Source organism: Leptinotarsa decemlineata, unplaced genomic scaffold (genome assembly GCF_025532065.1).
Source record: "Leptinotarsa decemlineata unplaced genomic scaffold, Ldec_3_MD MMD2_P_RNA_scaffold_2, whole genome shotgun sequence".
In the NCBI taxonomy this organism is placed as follows: Eukaryota; Metazoa; Arthropoda; class Insecta; order Coleoptera; family Chrysomelidae; genus Leptinotarsa; species Leptinotarsa decemlineata.
Window position 1 is genome coordinate 2,568,653 of NW_027412529.1, and position 16,896 is coordinate 2,585,548.

General features: G+C 38.1%; 1 protein-coding gene across 11 annotated transcripts in view; it reads right to left on the reverse strand.

Moving 5' to 3' along the window:
* The window catches only part of Obsc (Obscurin), a 167,813-nt gene that overhangs the window by 91,872 nt on the left and 59,045 nt on the right, over positions 1-16,896 (reverse strand). For 9 of the 11 annotated variants that reach the window (XM_023161616.2, XM_023161615.2, XM_023161613.2 and 6 more), the window contains 5 exons: positions 12,902-12,994; positions 7,502-7,801; positions 5,787-5,937; positions 4,563-5,411; positions 2,493-3,545 (listed from right to left, as the gene is read on the reverse strand). In XM_023161616.2, coding sequence (XP_023017384.2) covers positions 2,493-3,545; positions 4,563-5,411; positions 5,787-5,937; positions 7,502-7,801; positions 12,902-12,994 — 2,446 coding nt within the window. Of the gene's footprint in view, positions 1-2,492; positions 3,546-4,562; positions 5,412-5,786; positions 5,938-7,501; positions 7,802-12,113; positions 12,344-12,901; positions 12,995-16,896 lie in introns of those variants that run through there. The other 2 variants (XM_023161623.2, XM_023161624.2) reach the window with 2 other exon arrangements.

Genomic DNA, 16,896 nt, shown 5'->3' on the forward strand with positions numbered 1-16,896 from the left:
AGATGAAATTGTGAACAAAGTGGCAAATAAAACAGGAGTGTGTGGTGGCAGCGTCTACGAAATTATCGGAGAATATACCAATAGCCATACATTTTTAATGCAAAAAGCCAACCAAAATCGTAAAAATTGTACAGATTCAATAGAAATGCAATCAGAATGATAGTGCATCAATATCAACTCAATATCAACAAGGAGTCTGGGCCTGATGAAGTGCCCGTCATCGTACTCAAAATAAAACGATTACAGTATAACAGTTTCAATGACATATAAGCATTTTTCATTGAATTTTCAACATAACTAGTAAATCTAAGATCAGTGTCAAGCATCAGCCCTAAGTTTTTAGCTGTATTGACAGGAGTCAAGATAGTATGACCTAGTTCTAAATGGAAATTGTTTCCTGCAAATTTACGATTCTTCTGCGATCCAAAATGCATCATCATTGTTTTATTAGAATTAACTTCCAAATCATGTTCACTTGATAGCCCATTGATCAAATCAAGATCAGTGTTGGAGAGATTTTGAGCCTCAGCATACTAATCGATTTTAAAGTACATGTATAATTGTATGTCATCAGCATACACCTCTATTTTACATTACTCGATGGACGAGATAATGTCAGTAGTATAAATGATGGACAATAAAGGTCACAAAATGGAACCCTGTGGTACTCTATTTTACATTTCTCGATGGACGAGATAATGTCAGTAGTATAAATTATGGACAATAAAGGTCACAAAATGGATCCCTGTGGTACTCCTGATAGAATAACGAGAGGTAGGGAGTGATGACCATCAACAACAACTTTTTGAGATAGACCAAGTAAATAAGACCAGATGAGAAATAAAGCAGCACTATCAAAACCATAATATTGGAGTTTCATACAAATCAGCTCATGATTGGTGGTATCGAATGCCTTCGAAAAATCTTGTAGTACCAGTGCTAATCATCCCCTTATCAAATCCCTCAACAATGTCTTGTGTAACAGTAGCAAGAGCTGTAGCCGTACTAAAACCCTGCCTAAAACCACATTGCGATGGTGATAACAGATTATTGTGATTGAAATATTCATCAATTTGTAAATAAATAACTCTTTCAAAAATGTCACTCATGGTTGGGAGTGTACTGATAATTCTGATATCAGAATAACTAGCTGGATCATTATTCTTGGGAATGGGTTTCCCAACGGCAATTTTCCATAAACGTTCAAAACAACAATTGATGATATGTGTAATATATTTATCTATAAAGAGGCTAAAAAATGTCAACATTCTGATTGAAATATTATCAACCCCTGAAGCTTGACTTTTAATATCATTGAGGATTTCATGAATAGCTTCTTCAGTAGCGAATCGAAATGAGAAGTTATCTTGCCTGATTGAATAATTATTGCTATACAATTCAATATTCTCATCACAATTATTACAAATATTTTGTACGAATTGGGAAAAATAGTTTTTTTATTGCATCGTGATTCGAGAGGTGATTGGGATATGAATACTGTTTTTTTGAATGAACATTGAGGTTAGAAAGAGCATTCCTGCTATATTCTTACTACATTGTTCTGTATTCTTCTTTCCCACGTGAATAAATATTATTATTTTTTTTCACCGTAGTGTGCGCTGGTCAGGCCCTATCCCCCGAAGCCCCGATACATTCGGGAGGGTGCGCCAGCATTATCAACCAATGACCACTCCCCTCACCGTGGGCAGTCGGTAGCCAAGCGGTTCGGCGTGGGTGCTTTGTTCACTCACTCGAATTGACTGCCGTGTTGGTCGGTGGTTCAAGCCCTAGTCTGAACGATCGATCTTCACTTGCTACCGTCCAACCCGTGTTAGGAATCACACGTTAAAAGGTAAGACCTCGTTAATCCTTAGCTCGCACAAGTTTCGACTTCTGAGGGTTGTCGTTCGTAGGGGTGCGACAGCTGGTTAACGGAAAAACAGATTTTAAACAGACAGAAAGTGATCATTATGTCCGATAATCATTATTATTATATCATTATAAGTATATTGAAACTACATTGCAAAAATATTTTGTCCTCAATGCGGTCCTGGTAAAAAAATACATTAGCGTGCTTTTGTGTACATTCGATGAACTTTGGATTGGAGTACAGGGTATAGAATATATAGTTTATTAGTCAAAATTTGAGGTATTTGATTCGGTATGTTAGAATCAAGTATACATTGTGGTTTCAAAATATCGAATAAAGTCATTAACTGTTTTCGTGACCTAACCTAACCTAAACCAACCACTCTACTAGAATACACTATTAAAAACGTGTTAGATACAAAAACACAGTCAAAAAACAGAAAGGCAAAAACGATGAATTCAAGTCGCATATGAATTGATCAGGTTTGGTTTTTTGAAGATTTCTGCTGTGGCACAGTGATGATCTATTTCATCATCTTGTAGATTCAGATTCAGATTAATATCTCTTGATTTTCAACAAAGAATTCACGATTTCAAAATGACCATTTTTGGTATAAACTTACCATCATCAACTCCAGACAACCTGGACCTGGATTGCTTCTCAGTAGAATCAGTTCTGGAGTACTTGACCCCATCCGTATCCTTTGAATTGGTCTCAGAATCCTTCCTCAAATACTTCCTGGCATACTTCTCATAAGCATCCTCCTCATCTTCCTTCTTCTTCTCACGAGAGTCCGTTCTCGAAAATCTTCTAGTGTACCCAGCCTCTTCCTCGTCTTTGTGCGACCTGGAGTACCTCTTGCTATACTTACCTTCGTCTTCTTCTAGGTACAGCTTCTTGTCGGTGAGCGAGTCAGTTCTAGAGTATTTTCTTGTATACTTTGCGTACTTGTCCTCTTCTTCATCGATGGAAGCTTTTTGGTCACTGGAGTCTTGTCTCGAATACTTCTTGCTGTATTTGTTCAATAAATCTTCTGTGTTTTCTTTGCCTTCCTCAATGGACATCGACCTCAGGGAGTATTTAGAGCCTAGTTCAGCACTAACCCCACGTTTAGAGCTGTAGCTGTAGGTGTCGTTGGTCTCGCTTGGTTCGATACCAGTGCCTTCTACAGAAGTCCTCAGGGATTTTCTGACTGAATAGTTATCCCCATCACTAACCCCTTCTATTCTAGACTTGACGCTACGTCTGGAGTAGGTGTAACTGTCATCGTCACCTAGACCGTCCCCAGCTAAGGCTCTGGAAGTTTTTTTGGTGTACTTGCTGTAGGAGTCTCCATCATCCCCTTTCTTTGAAAATTTCCGGGAGTAGCTGTAAGTGTCGCCATTGTCTTCTGAGATCCTACTCTTCCTACTGTAGCTGTAGTCGTCATCATCACCAGATGCTGCTTTCCTGGAACTGTAGCTAGAAGTTACTGCCGACGAATCACCCAAATCTGCGCTGTATGATTTTTTCCCGTACTTCGAAGATATGCTTTCGTACTTCGATCCTCCTGTGAGAGAGTCGCTACCGAATTTACTAGAAGAAGTTTCTGTGGTGTAACGAGAGGAAGTTAAACCATCGGAGGTGAGAGAAGATTGGCCAGACCTTCTTGTATATGAAGATTCGTACCCGCCTTCTGTGAACGAAGAGAACACTCTTGGTGTGGATTTATTTTTCTCACAACTTTGAAGCCCGCGAAAGCTTTATTATATGGTGCCAAGCGTTAGAAATACCCTGTGGCCGATCTTCAGCTGAGATTGGGTTTATTTGTGTTTTTGGGATATGTGTGATAATGAATGAATGTTGAATCACGAATGATTTTCAAGCATAGGGTCTTGTAAGTGTATCTCAAAAATATATATCAGTTTGAAAGCATTGGGTAAACATCTGGGTTTGACACTTCCGATGTAGAATGAATCTAGTTATTCTTAATGAATTGTAATTCAGTTCTCATTTGAATTCTTATCCTAGTCTCGGGTGGAAATCTAGCACTACTTTTTAATAACCATTCAAAATTGGCAGAAGATTGGAAAATTACGTTGCAGTAATCAAAATGCTCTTCAGATTTGAGCAGGGAAAACCGGAGAAGCTCTTGTTTTTCAGGACTGCCTGATAAAGAGGTTTCTTCACAATGATTACTTAAGAGTGGACGTACATGGTAAGGTCATATCAGAATTGCTCTGGATCAATGAAGTGTTGTCAAAACAACAAACAATATTCACTCTGATATGAACTATTGGAATTCTGATGAATTAGTCACTAGAAGTTAAAATAGGCTAATTGGGCTTCTATAGACCACAATCGTTTGGTGAAATCACATCCAGGTTCACAGCACCACCGGATGGCGTTATTTTTATTGACATGATTATTCATTGTCAGATATATCAGAATCTAACATATAATTTAATAACTGTCACAAACGTCAACATCGGGAGGTGAATGTAACTGAATTACTTGTTTGGCGAATCGTTCATCGACAATAGGAGTAGCTTTTAAGCAGTTTCGGTCTCAAGTAAAAAAATCAATCTTCATCGACTTTCACATCAACTTCATTATCAGGGAATATTCATGCTTTTGATAGTATTAGTAAAAAAAACAAACATTCAGTTAGCCAAATTTATTTATAGATCAGACTCCAATGTAACCAACTAACCTGACCGCGCAGAAGTATACTTTCGACTCATGTCGTCGCCTACTCCAACATTTACTTCAACACCAACTTTAAAATCCGTTAACACAATATCGCTGACTCCGGACTTCTCTACGCTGAGCAATTTGTCTATTGCGCTACCAGGCACCAGTTCCGGGGGTGGTTTGATGATATAGGGTATGACTTCCTCTAGAACCCTGGGTTTGTTGATCTGAATCAACGGTTCAACAGCTTGGATTTTCTTCAAGTGGTGTTCTTCGACTGCTTCCGACTCTGGTGTTTCAATTTGCTGAAGGGTTTCACTTTCTGACGGGGGAACGTCGGTTGTTGTGGTGGTGGTGAGGGGAAGGGAGGAGGGTGGTTCAGCGACAAGGGTTTCTGAGGAACTAGATGATTGTTCGGTCTTTGTTTGGAGTAATTTTAACTCTTTTATGAGGTTATCTTGTTGCTTGGATTGGCCGGGTGCTTTGAATTTGGGTTTTTCTATTGGCTTTGGTACAGCCTCCTTTGATTTACCTTCTCCTTCTTTATTTTTCACAGATTCTCGTCGTTTTGTCGCGAACTTTGGTGTCTCTGTTTTTGGCTTATCTGTCTTTGATTGTTCTTCGGGTTTGTCTACTTTTGGTTTCTTTTCATTGATATCTTTGATATTTTCTTTATCTTTGGATTTTTCGTCTTCTGATACTTTGATGAGTGGTTTGCTCAACTCCTTCGGTCCTTGTTTCGGTTCTTCTTCAACTTTCTGCTTTTGTTCGGAGTTCTTTTGGAGATCTTTTGATTTTCCAGAATCAACTGTTTTCTCAGGGGGTGAATCAGGTGGAAATTCGTCGCTTCCGGTTTCTTCACCTTCACCTAGAATGGATAATAATGCTTATAAAATATGTCATAAATATTTTTTGATAAAATCGGATTCAGAAGATAAGATTGGAAAATATTGGACAAGAAATACACCAATCAAGTTGGTCTGTTTGAGAGATGAAAAAACTAAAGACGCCAACCTAAAAAAGCAGTGCCTTTCTTGTGATTAATAACAGTGCTTGTTTTTGAATTGACTCTCTGCCAGAGGTTCTAGTTTAATCTTTTATTTTAGATAAACTTGAGTTGGTCACTTGAAGTCTCACAATGAAGTTTTCTCAAGTATTGGCTAATTCCATCAAATATCTTGGAAAATCTGTGTCAGAAAAAAATATTAATGAAGGAGAACAAATAATTATTGAAGATACTTACTATGATCTTTCGCAAACTCTCTGATTTCTTTCAACCAGAAGTCTTTCACGCTCCTATGGAGTTTTAGAGTGAGCGTTTGTTTTCCGACTTTATCGACTAATTCAAATGTGAGTTCGTCCTCTGGATGATCTTTGAGTTCGATTTGGGTAAGCTGAAAAACAAAACAATGATATAAATGATGTTACTTAATATCTGCTCTCATCGATTTTTGTTGAAATATATATTCAATATTTTCCTGCAGGTTACATTCATGTACCAGAACCAATTGAATTGTTGTTGTTTAAGCTGACGCTAACATATACATATGAAATGGTTAATGACGTGTTTGGTAAAACCATAGAAAACAATAATTTTTATTTTTCCATCAGTCGGTATTGTCACTGAAATATTTGTTCTTGAAAACTCAAATGGATGAAATGATACTGGAACAAAAATATTCGACGGATATTCATTATTGGTACTGAAAAGTTTTTGATTGAGGCTTCAACATTGGTACTGAAAAGTTTTTGATTGAGGCTTCAACATCATTTTATTCGCAATGATGTTACACAACGTGATTCAATTGATAATTTTCCATTTAGAAATTTTGTTGGCAAAGAAAAGATATATTTTTGGGAAGCACGTTATTTTTTCTCGGTGTTTTGAATTATTTTGAATTCATTATCCGGCCAATCTGAAAGAGCTACATACTCGATTACTATTTTTTATTGAATATGTGCCTGTCACTGAATGTTTACATTCAATAATGATAACGGATATTAAATTTGTGAAAAAATAGCAATTACCCACCAATTTACCAACAAAAAGCAAGCAAATACTCAACAGGTGACAGACGCATCAAATACAAAGGACAATACTCATTAAAATATGCTTGAGATTTTTGGTTTTATTTTCCATTCAATTATTCGTTATATCAGATTGAAAATATCGTATAAAAATCAAAAAGCAGTTACTTCGGCATCCAATGCCACATATTTGAAAAAGGAGTATTCAAGCTCTCTAGACCTCTTCTTGTATATATGCAATATTTTTTGTAAATGAATGTCATCAAACGCAAAAATCTTCTTGAAATATGAGACTGTACATTAGAGGTGGCATGGTTCTCAAAGGTCTTTCATGTTCCGATAGCTTTGTTTGGAATAGATGTCTTATTTGTCCCATATAGCTCTTTGAAAGCTTCTGCTTTCTATTAATTGAAATACATCTGAAATCGTATTGAGAAACGTTTCAGTTTGTTGGCGTGTGAAAAAGCATATTTCAACTACTCTACTAGAGTATGCTGATACACTTCTGGAGGCGTGTTGGGTGTCCTTGTTCATCTTTCACTGCCTGAACTACTGTGCATGCCGTTTTTGGCGAGTGCATTGGCTTGGGATATGGGGGTTAAGCAAACCGGCCATCGGATGCCTGCTTCCACATAGCCCCGCTGGATACGGGAATGACAGAATCACTTGTGGTTCTGTTATTCCCTAATCGAATGCATCCCAACGATGGCTTAATCTTGAGTTGTATGTTTGTGTACCTTCAAAGACAGGTAGCTGAGGTTTATTGTTCATTATCTCTCCTTTTCTATTGAAATTATCCCTGTGTTTTTGAATTTATATTGACTCTCTACATACTTTTGGAAAGTGATCCAAAACATTGGCAAAAATAAGGGTTTAACCACGAGTTTACTGAAAAGTAATGACTAACGATAATAATGACGCCCTACTCACCCGAACGCTATCCTTCAGTTGAAAGATGGACCTATCTTCTGATATCCTTCTAACTTTGCAAATGAGTATACGTGCTTTGAATAAAAAGAGGTACCGCTCTTTGCTGATACTTCCGAATGTAACTGTGAATCTGTCGTGGGCCAAAAGACGTCCCAATTTGTGGATGTTGCCTTTGTATCCTTCGATGCTCGAGATGAATTTATCGTCTTGGGCTCGATGGGGGACGCTCAGCATCAAATCTAGGGCCTTCTGGAGATCGACGTAGTTTTCGCCGAGACAAGCGCTGTACCTTACCAACTCCTGAAAGAAGACGGAATTGATATTGAAACTCGCAACCAAATGAAAAAAAAGATGGATGAATAGCATTCTGCAGGAAGCTGCAGCAATGATGGGGAAATAACAGGATCTCCAAGGTTTGTTTAGAATATTTTCAATGTTGAATTCTGTAACTATAGAGTAGGGAGGGTGAGTGTAGGCTCACAGCACTTAGGCCACATGTGACCCATTGTACATCCTCTCAAGGAGTTGTCCTCATAGATCATCGTCCATTCTGTCCTTTCGAGGAAGGTGGACAGGTTACTAGGAAACATCTCCTTTATATCGGCATGTGTAGGTCAAGACTCGCCGAACACACACTCTCTTATTGACGATAACTCCGGACATTCGCATAACACATGCCTGACAGTCTCATCTTTCTGTTCACACATCCTGCATAGGGGTGTGTCCACTAGCTCCATATTATGGAGGTGCTTCCTTAGTTGACAGTGGCCAGTCAGAAATTCTACTGTTGAGTGTAGATTTTTTCTGGTCATCGCCAGATATTTCTTCGGTGATCCTGGCAAAATTGCATCCTTTGATTTCATCCCATCTCTTCAAGAATTGAGTATTTTTGGCTAGTTCCGCAATTGTCGAAGTCATTAGGCCGTAGGTGCCACTGGGTCCTAAAATTCTTAGTCCAGCCGCTTCCTTGGCTAAAGAGTCGGCAGTGCGATTACCTTTACTCCTGTCGTGTCCTTTAATCCATCTTAGGATAATGTTATTATCTACTGATGCTTTGGCAAAATCTTAATGATACTCTAGTACTAGCCCTGAGGTTACACGTTGTATTGTATTTGTCTGTTCAAGGCTGATAGGGCTTGTCTGCTGTCAGTGCAGATTATCTTTTTGCCAGAAATTCCTTTCCTGGTTATTTATTTTGTGGCGATTGAGATACCAGCCACTTCTGTTTGGACCACGCTGGTACTTTTTTCTATTCCCCTCAATCCTTAGGCTTAGTGATCTACAGTACATTCTACATCCTGAGCCTTTCATTGTTGAATTACACAGTATGCGAAGTTACAGTATGATACAGTAAGTTATGTTATGTTATGTAATGTTATGTTACAGTAAGTATGTAAGTAGTTGTCATGTAACAGTAACCAATGTAATAGTAAGTACGTAGTTTTGTTATGTTACAGTAGGTTATGCAACAGTGTGTTAAGTTGAAGTAAGTTACAGTATCATACAGTATGCGAAGTTACAGTGTGTTACATTTAGGTTATTATAAAGTATGTATTATGTATGTATTATAAAGTAAACAGAGTTACTAAAAATTGTCTTGACGGAAGTTCTAGATAACAATACATAGGACTTTTTGATATATTCTACAATATACTGGGTGCCCAGCAGAAGCTTGCCGTAACAAAATTTTTGTCAAATGAAATTCTTTTCATATTCTGATTACGTTAGGAGGGTTGGGGTATATACCAAGCGATTCACGAGTTATGTCAAAAATATTATCTATTTAATGATTTCCATATTTGATCAAATCTAATTTGGAAAGTATTCTTCCGTTATGAATATATTTTAAAAACATAGTTCCTCCACGAATTGAATAATAATTGATATTCTATCTATACATGGACCAAATACTGTAGTGGGCATGAATACCTTCCTGAATACCTTTTAAAAAAGATGAGGTGGAGATAAATATATTATTACCAACTTCATCAGCAAAACCTTCGGAAACGCAAACGCAAATATATAGTGAAATAAATTGTAGATGTATTGATAGATCTTCATATGATCTACCTTTACGGAAAGAAATTATTGTGATGACGGTTGGTTTATGAGACTCCATCTTGATAACGTGAAAACTGTTATTGAACACAAAAATATAATGGAATTTATTGAGACTCATACGAAACAATAATTTTCAACATCATCGACTGGCTTTATTCCCAATATTCCGGGCTCAGGTTAGCTATTTTTCTATATTCCTAACTACGGGCGTATATAGACGGGGTGAGTGGCGGGGGATCACTATCTCTTTCTTATGGGTGTTTGACAGTCCCCCGGTGCAGACCACACGGCACTCACCCAGTAAAATTATCGGTCAACCACCCAATCCCGCATCTGCGGGTAACAGGCGTTGGCCGGTTTCGAGCTAGATGTGTGGGAGAGGTGTCTCGCAAGAGCCCTCGGCGGTTACTCATCCAACGCTGGAAAGGTAACTTTCCTAACATGAGTGCCCCTCGGGGTAACGTAAGGGTATGCGGTGTAGACCACACGGCGTACACCCAAAAGTTGTTGATGAACCGCCCTATCCCGCACCTACACGGGTAATGGGCGCGACATCTTCGACATATGATGTGTGGTAGAGGATGCTCGAAAGAGTCCTCGACGGTTACTCATCAAACGTTGGAAAGGGAACTTTCCTAACATAAGTTCTAGGGGGAGGTGAGTGCCCGCTCGCGGCTGGAGGCTAGCGAGCCTCATCCCCAACTGGCGTTGGCCTCTTAGGGGCAGCGGCTCCACTAGCGGGTAAAGGAATACGGGGATGCGGTAATCCATTCATGGGTGCATAGCAGCCCCATACAGAGGCACTGGACGGCTTATGCTGTTCCGTGATCCTCGCCTGCTTCTGTACGGATCCGAGCGTTCGAGGTGTCGGGGCTCGCGGTCCTTCCGGGCTCTAGTATCCGAGTCTAGTCTTGGAGGGCACCAAGGCAGATGCTTGAGGTGTCGGACTCCGGTTGGACGGAGCTACTAGTATCCGAGCTTAGGACCCCGACCGGCCACTTCCGGGACCATATTCCCAACTGATTTGGCATGGTTGGCGGGGGCAGGTGTGCGACGCGAGCACTCTCTGGCGAAAGAAGAGCTTAGTTAACTTGTACGAACGTTCGGTCTAACGCTGCCGATGGTCCTGTCTCTTGGTTAGCCACACTAAGTAGATGTAAGGAGACAACTCCGGGTTCGGCGTGCGGGGGGAAGCCCTGCGAAATCCTGTTGGTGTGAGGTGAGGGGCGGTACCCGCAAGGATTTCCCGAAAATCCACCCCTCCACACCCGATCGCATCCAACGCCAGGGTGCGTCTGGGGGGCCTAACCGGCCCCCCAGACGCACGTATATAGACAGGCCTAAGGAAGCTATTATATAGCGAAACAGGGTTCTGTAAAACTGTTCAGTGGAAATCCATATTGGCTAGAAAATTGATATACATAATAAAAAAAACAAGACCAAGCATGGATTTTTGAGGTGTATACACTGTATACAAATGCACGGAGCCACCAACAGGAGCCAACCGCACATTTGTGGTTTCAGATGATAGATCTCGTGGCTCCGTACATTTGTATTTCTATCTTTTGGTAACCAAGTGTTGCCCATCCTTACACTTGGCTGCACCATACTGATGATGGGCCAAAAGCCCGAAACACGTGTCTATGGTTTGCCACTTTCATGAGTGCTATGTCCGATATTAACTTCTGTTTCTATATCAAGACACTCAATAACTTTCATATTTGTATAATTTCCTGGACCCGGATGTCACGCAGGTAGCTGTAACTGCCTCCGTGGTGATTTTGATAGTTTTTTTGTGAACACGAGATCTATCATCTGAAACCACAAATGTGCGGTTGGCTCCTGTTGGTGGCTCCGTGCATTTGTATTTCTATCTTTTGGTAACCAAGTGTTGCCCATCCTTACACTTGGCTGCACCATACTGATGATGGGCCAAAAGCCCGAAACACGTGTCTATGGTTTGCCACTTTCATGAGTGCTATGTCCGATATTAACTTCTGTTTCTATATATATATATATATATATATATATATATATATATATATATATATATATATATATATAGTGTTTTTTATTAATATTGTTAATTTATTTGGTACCTACTATAATTACCACGATTATTGCTCCGTTTTCATAAGGTCCAAATTAAAAAAATATACATCGTTGTTTAGAGAATCACAAAAACTTTCAAACAATGTGTCTCTCTCGCCCCCACTTGCCTATTAAATTTCCAAGGGTTGTCACCCCTCTGCTCCGGGGTTGAAGTGGACGCTGTAAATGGGGGAAAAAACTATCCCACCTCCCAATAAAAATCGACCTGTCTGAGCGTTTTTTAGGATTCGCAAGATTAGTACCTTAAACCTCCATGTCAAGTTTTCAATGGTCCACCCTGTATATAGTTAAAGAGAAGATTTATGCCTTTTTTAGGTTAAGAGGACTAAATGAACCCTATTGTTCTTCTCCAATTCTTCACCAGTGATAGCATTGGCAAAAAAAATTATGTTACAAGAAACATAACAAAAGTTATAGTCACTAGAGTTTATCTACATACCAAAATTAGTTCTCTATTATCTGGAATTTCTCAAGGATTTTGTAGGTTACGATCGCAAAAGTTGCGCTGGCCAATATCTTCAAGCCAGCTTCAGTGACGATGTAGTTTATCATTTTTTCGATTATACACCCGCACATTTTCAGGAAATATCAAACTGAATTCATGAATTGATTGCGTTAATCCATTTGACGGCTTTGCTTCTGACTGCGAATTTTGACTGATAGGTTAGTTATGACAGAAGTCAACGTTGAGGTTACTGAAGACGAAAATGTCATCATACAATTGACAGAAAATGATGAGAAACTGAAATATGTTAATGAAAAATGAGAAATGAAACTTTCAATGGAGGTTGTCATTTTTATACAGTGTCAGACATGAAGTCCACAACATACGGCAGTCCTTTTTTATTGATATATTCATTCAAAATTCGATTCCGCAGTGAAGGGTGCTCTGAGAGCGGTGCCTGTACTGGTGCGTGTTCATTGGTGCACTTTTTGAGTTCGATGACGGGCACTTCATCAGGACCAGACGCCTTGTTGGTATCAAACTGTTTCAAAATTCTCCTGAGTAGACGTTGTCGAAGAGTAATTTTTGGCATTGTGGATTCTAGTCTGAAAATAGTGCCTTCACCAGGAAAGCGACTGTAGATTCAAATAATTTCTGTGCGAAATTCTTCTTAGAGTTCCGTCTTCAGTACTTTGAACTTCAATACAAAGATTAGGTGAATATAATCGCTATAGTGAACATTTTTAGAATGTTTTCAGACTATGGTTCGATTTTGAACTTACCTTCAATAGAAGCTGATAGTCGTTGATACGTTGTATCGGAAGTTTTAAATGTTCAGATATAGTCTTGTCGTCACCGAAACGTTGTGAAAGTTCCTGTAACAATAAATGAATTCATGAATTGAAACAAAAAACCATAATAACACATTATATAAATACTTTTTCAGTACCAAAAATGAATTGAAACTTATTTGATGGAATTGGCTGATATTTGATGAAAATCCATAACTAACGTATTCAAAAACACATATTGTGAGATTTTCACAAAACCATACAATGGCTTTTTAGAGTGTGTTTTTATTATTAGTAAAATCCCACAATATTGTGAAAATTTCACAATTTTCTGAATACGTTGAATTTAAATCCGTTAAGTCCCAGCACATTCGCCATTATATTGAATTACACAGGCCACCGATGAAAAAACTTTTTTACTTAAAACACCTTATTATTCTGTTTTTTTAGGGTGCTAAATCCAAATATGACACTTATTAAGCCTACCATTTTTTCACATTTGCACATCAATACAATAATTTTTTTGATTTATTACAGATTTTAACAGCTTTTATATAATACAAATAAAATTGCAAAATAATTTGTGCTGGATGTAGAATAGTTGGCAGCAGTGCTGCCTAACCTTACTTACTGGTTTACAGTGCTCATTGAAATTTCTAATCGCGGTTGTAAGAACTCTGCTTACAGTTTTTGTTATATTTGTGGTGAGTTTGTTATTAAAAAACATGAAAGAAACATTACATACTTTGTGAAAAAGGTATATTTCTCATATTTTGGAATTAAACTTGGTGATTGGATAAATCTTGGGCCCCGCGTTAGGTATGTTATGTTTGTGTTGAAGATCTTAGAAAATGGTCAAAGAAGGAGAAAAAAGCCTTCAAGTAAGCTGTTTCTATGATATGGAGGGAACCTAGAAACCACACTGATGATTGCTACTTTTGTAGTATTGATATTACTGGCCGTACCTCGAAAAACAAGAAGGTAATAAGCTACCCTAACCTAATTTCCGCCATCCGACCAGTAGGGCACGATGTAGATTTGCCGGTCCCAGAAACCCCAGATGATTTGAATTCTGTTCAAACCGAAATGTTTTCTGATGTACTGTCAGATATAGATGAACAAGATGATGAAGAGTTTCAATGTGCTACAGCAAATATAGAGCCTAAACTTTTTACTCAGATTAAGTTTAATGACTTAGTTGGGGATCTTGGATTTTTTGAACAAGAAGGTGATTTAGTGTACTATTCAGACATTCCAGGTCTGATCAAAGACTTTGGTGTTCAATACAAAAAAGAAGACTGGAGGCTATTTATTGATTCTTCCAAAACTAGTTTGAAAGCTGGTTTATTACACAATAGTAACACTTATACATCTATATCTGTTGGCCATTCTGTACAAATGGAAGAGACCTATGAAAACCTAGAAATAGTGTTGAATAAAATTGGCTATTCGGGTCATGGTTGGATGATATGTGGTTGTTACTTCAAAGTAACATGCATGCTTTTTGGTCAGCAAGGCGGTTTTATCAAATTTCCATGTTTTTTGTGTGAATGGGGCAGTAGAGCAAGGGATCAACATTGATGCAGGTAGAACTGGCCTGTAAGGGAGTCTTTAAAACCCGGGGAGAAGAACCTTCTTCGCAAAAATCTTGTAGATCCTAGGAACATTCTCTTACCACGTCTACATATAAAGTTAGGCCTCACGAACCAGTTTGTAAAGGCATTACCTAAAGATGGACCTTGTTTCAAGTATCTCTGTCAGAAAATTCGAAACCTTTCAGGAGCTAAACTTAAAGAAGGCGTCTTTGTAGGACCCGACATTCAAAAAATGATGTTCGACGAAAACTTTGAAACCACAATGACCATACATGAGGAAGAAGCATGGATATCATTCAAGCAAGTTATTACAAAATTCTTAGGAAATGCAAAAGACCCAGAATATGGTACCATTGTAGCTAATATGTTGAAGAATTTTAAGAAACTAGGATGTTTGATGAGCCTGAAAGTCCACTTCTTGAATAGTCAGTGACGAGCAGGGTGAGCGTTTTTACCAAGATATTGAATTGAAGGAAAAACGTAACCAGGGCCGCTGAAACATCAACATGATGGGAGACTACTTATGTTCACTTCACCGTGAAGCTCAACAAGCGACTAGTGGAACCTACATTATAACACTGTATCATTATTGATACAGCTTAACATACCTAGCTTTTTTGTTTAAGATTGTGCACACCTCCTAGCTATACCATCACAGTCAATCTTCAATCTAGCACTGAGTACAAGATGCTTTCCTAAGAAATGGAAAATATCAAAAATTTGCCCAATTTTCAAAACTGGTGCAATGAACAATATCCAAAACTACCGACCTATAACCTTGTTATCAAACTTTGCGAAAGCTTTTGAGATGTGCTTGTTCAACAGAATCTTTCCTGATGTTAAGAATTTAATTTCAAACAATCAACACGGTTTCTTTAGCAAAAGATCGACAGTAACTAACTTAATGTGCTTCACACAATCAGTAAGTAATGCACTTAATAATAACCTACAAGTAGATACTGTCTACACAGATTTCTCGAAGGCGTTTGACAAGTTGGATCAAAACATTCTTATCAATAAACTTCACCAATATGGATTCGACTCCCAACTCTCAAACCTCTTCTGCTCATACTCAACTGAACGTATCCTATTCGTAGATTATAGGGGTCACAAGTCGTCCCAATTTATTGCGAACAGTGGTGCCCCTTAAGGAAGCAATTTAGCACCTCTTCTATTCTCACTCTTCTCACTCAAATAATCTCTCTAGCAATTTCTTACTCTTTGCAGATGATTTGAAAATATTCCGACCCATTACATCACAGGAGGACTGCTTATTCTCACAAAAAGACCTTGACTTTTTGTACAATTGGTGTACCGAAAATAATCTTCCCCTCAATACAAACAAATGTAAATACTCAAAATACACCCTCAAACATAATGTTAGTTCTCATGATTACTGCATAAATAACACACCTCTGCAAATAAGCACTCATAAAAGGGATCTTGGTGTCACATTTGACTCTAAACTGAGCTTCTCCATCCACTATGACACAATAACATGCCGAGCCAAACGGATGCTAGGGTTTTTCAACTCTTTTCAATGCATACGTCAAATCTCGACTGGAATATGCCTCCCTTATATGGTCACCCATATACAATGTCCACATAAACAAAATCGAGTCTATACAAAGAGGCTTCATGAAATATATTACTTACAAGCTAGAAGGAGTTTACCATGAACAAGGCATCGACAACAGAATATTACTGAATAAATTCAATCTATTATCCCTTCAAAATCGAAGAACCTACTACTCTATAATTTTCATTCATAAACTAGTGAATAATCTGATTGACTGTCCCGAACTACTCTTCCACTTCAACTTTCATGTTCCACGAATCAATTCTAGAAATGAACTGACTTTTTATCTACCAAATTCTAGAACAAACATATCACTCAGGTCACCATTTGTTGCAATGAGCAAACTTTACAATCAACTCTGCGAAAATCTCAACATTTATTATGAACCTATTGGTCAAGTTAAGAACCACGTTAAGAACTTTTACACTCTAGTCAAAATACATGAGCCCAAATTGAAAGTTATTCTACCATGTGAGCTTATTACTTCTACTGTATTACTGCTGAATTATGTTTTGTTTTGTAATACACCTGAACTATGTTTTCACTTGTTAGCTCTATATCTGACTTATGGTTTTTCTTCAATTACTCTCCTAGCTTGCTGCACACAAGTTTTCTACCTAATTTTTGCTTAACTCTTCTAAATGTTTACTTTATTTTATTTTTTGTTTACTTGCTTCAGGTGTTTCTAGTTGATAAATTAGTATTGTATTCATGTATATGTGTATGTATGTATGTATACAGTGCTTTTCAGATAAAAGTATCCACCTTTAATAACTTTTGTAATACTGTTATTTAGGAAAAATTCAAAAACA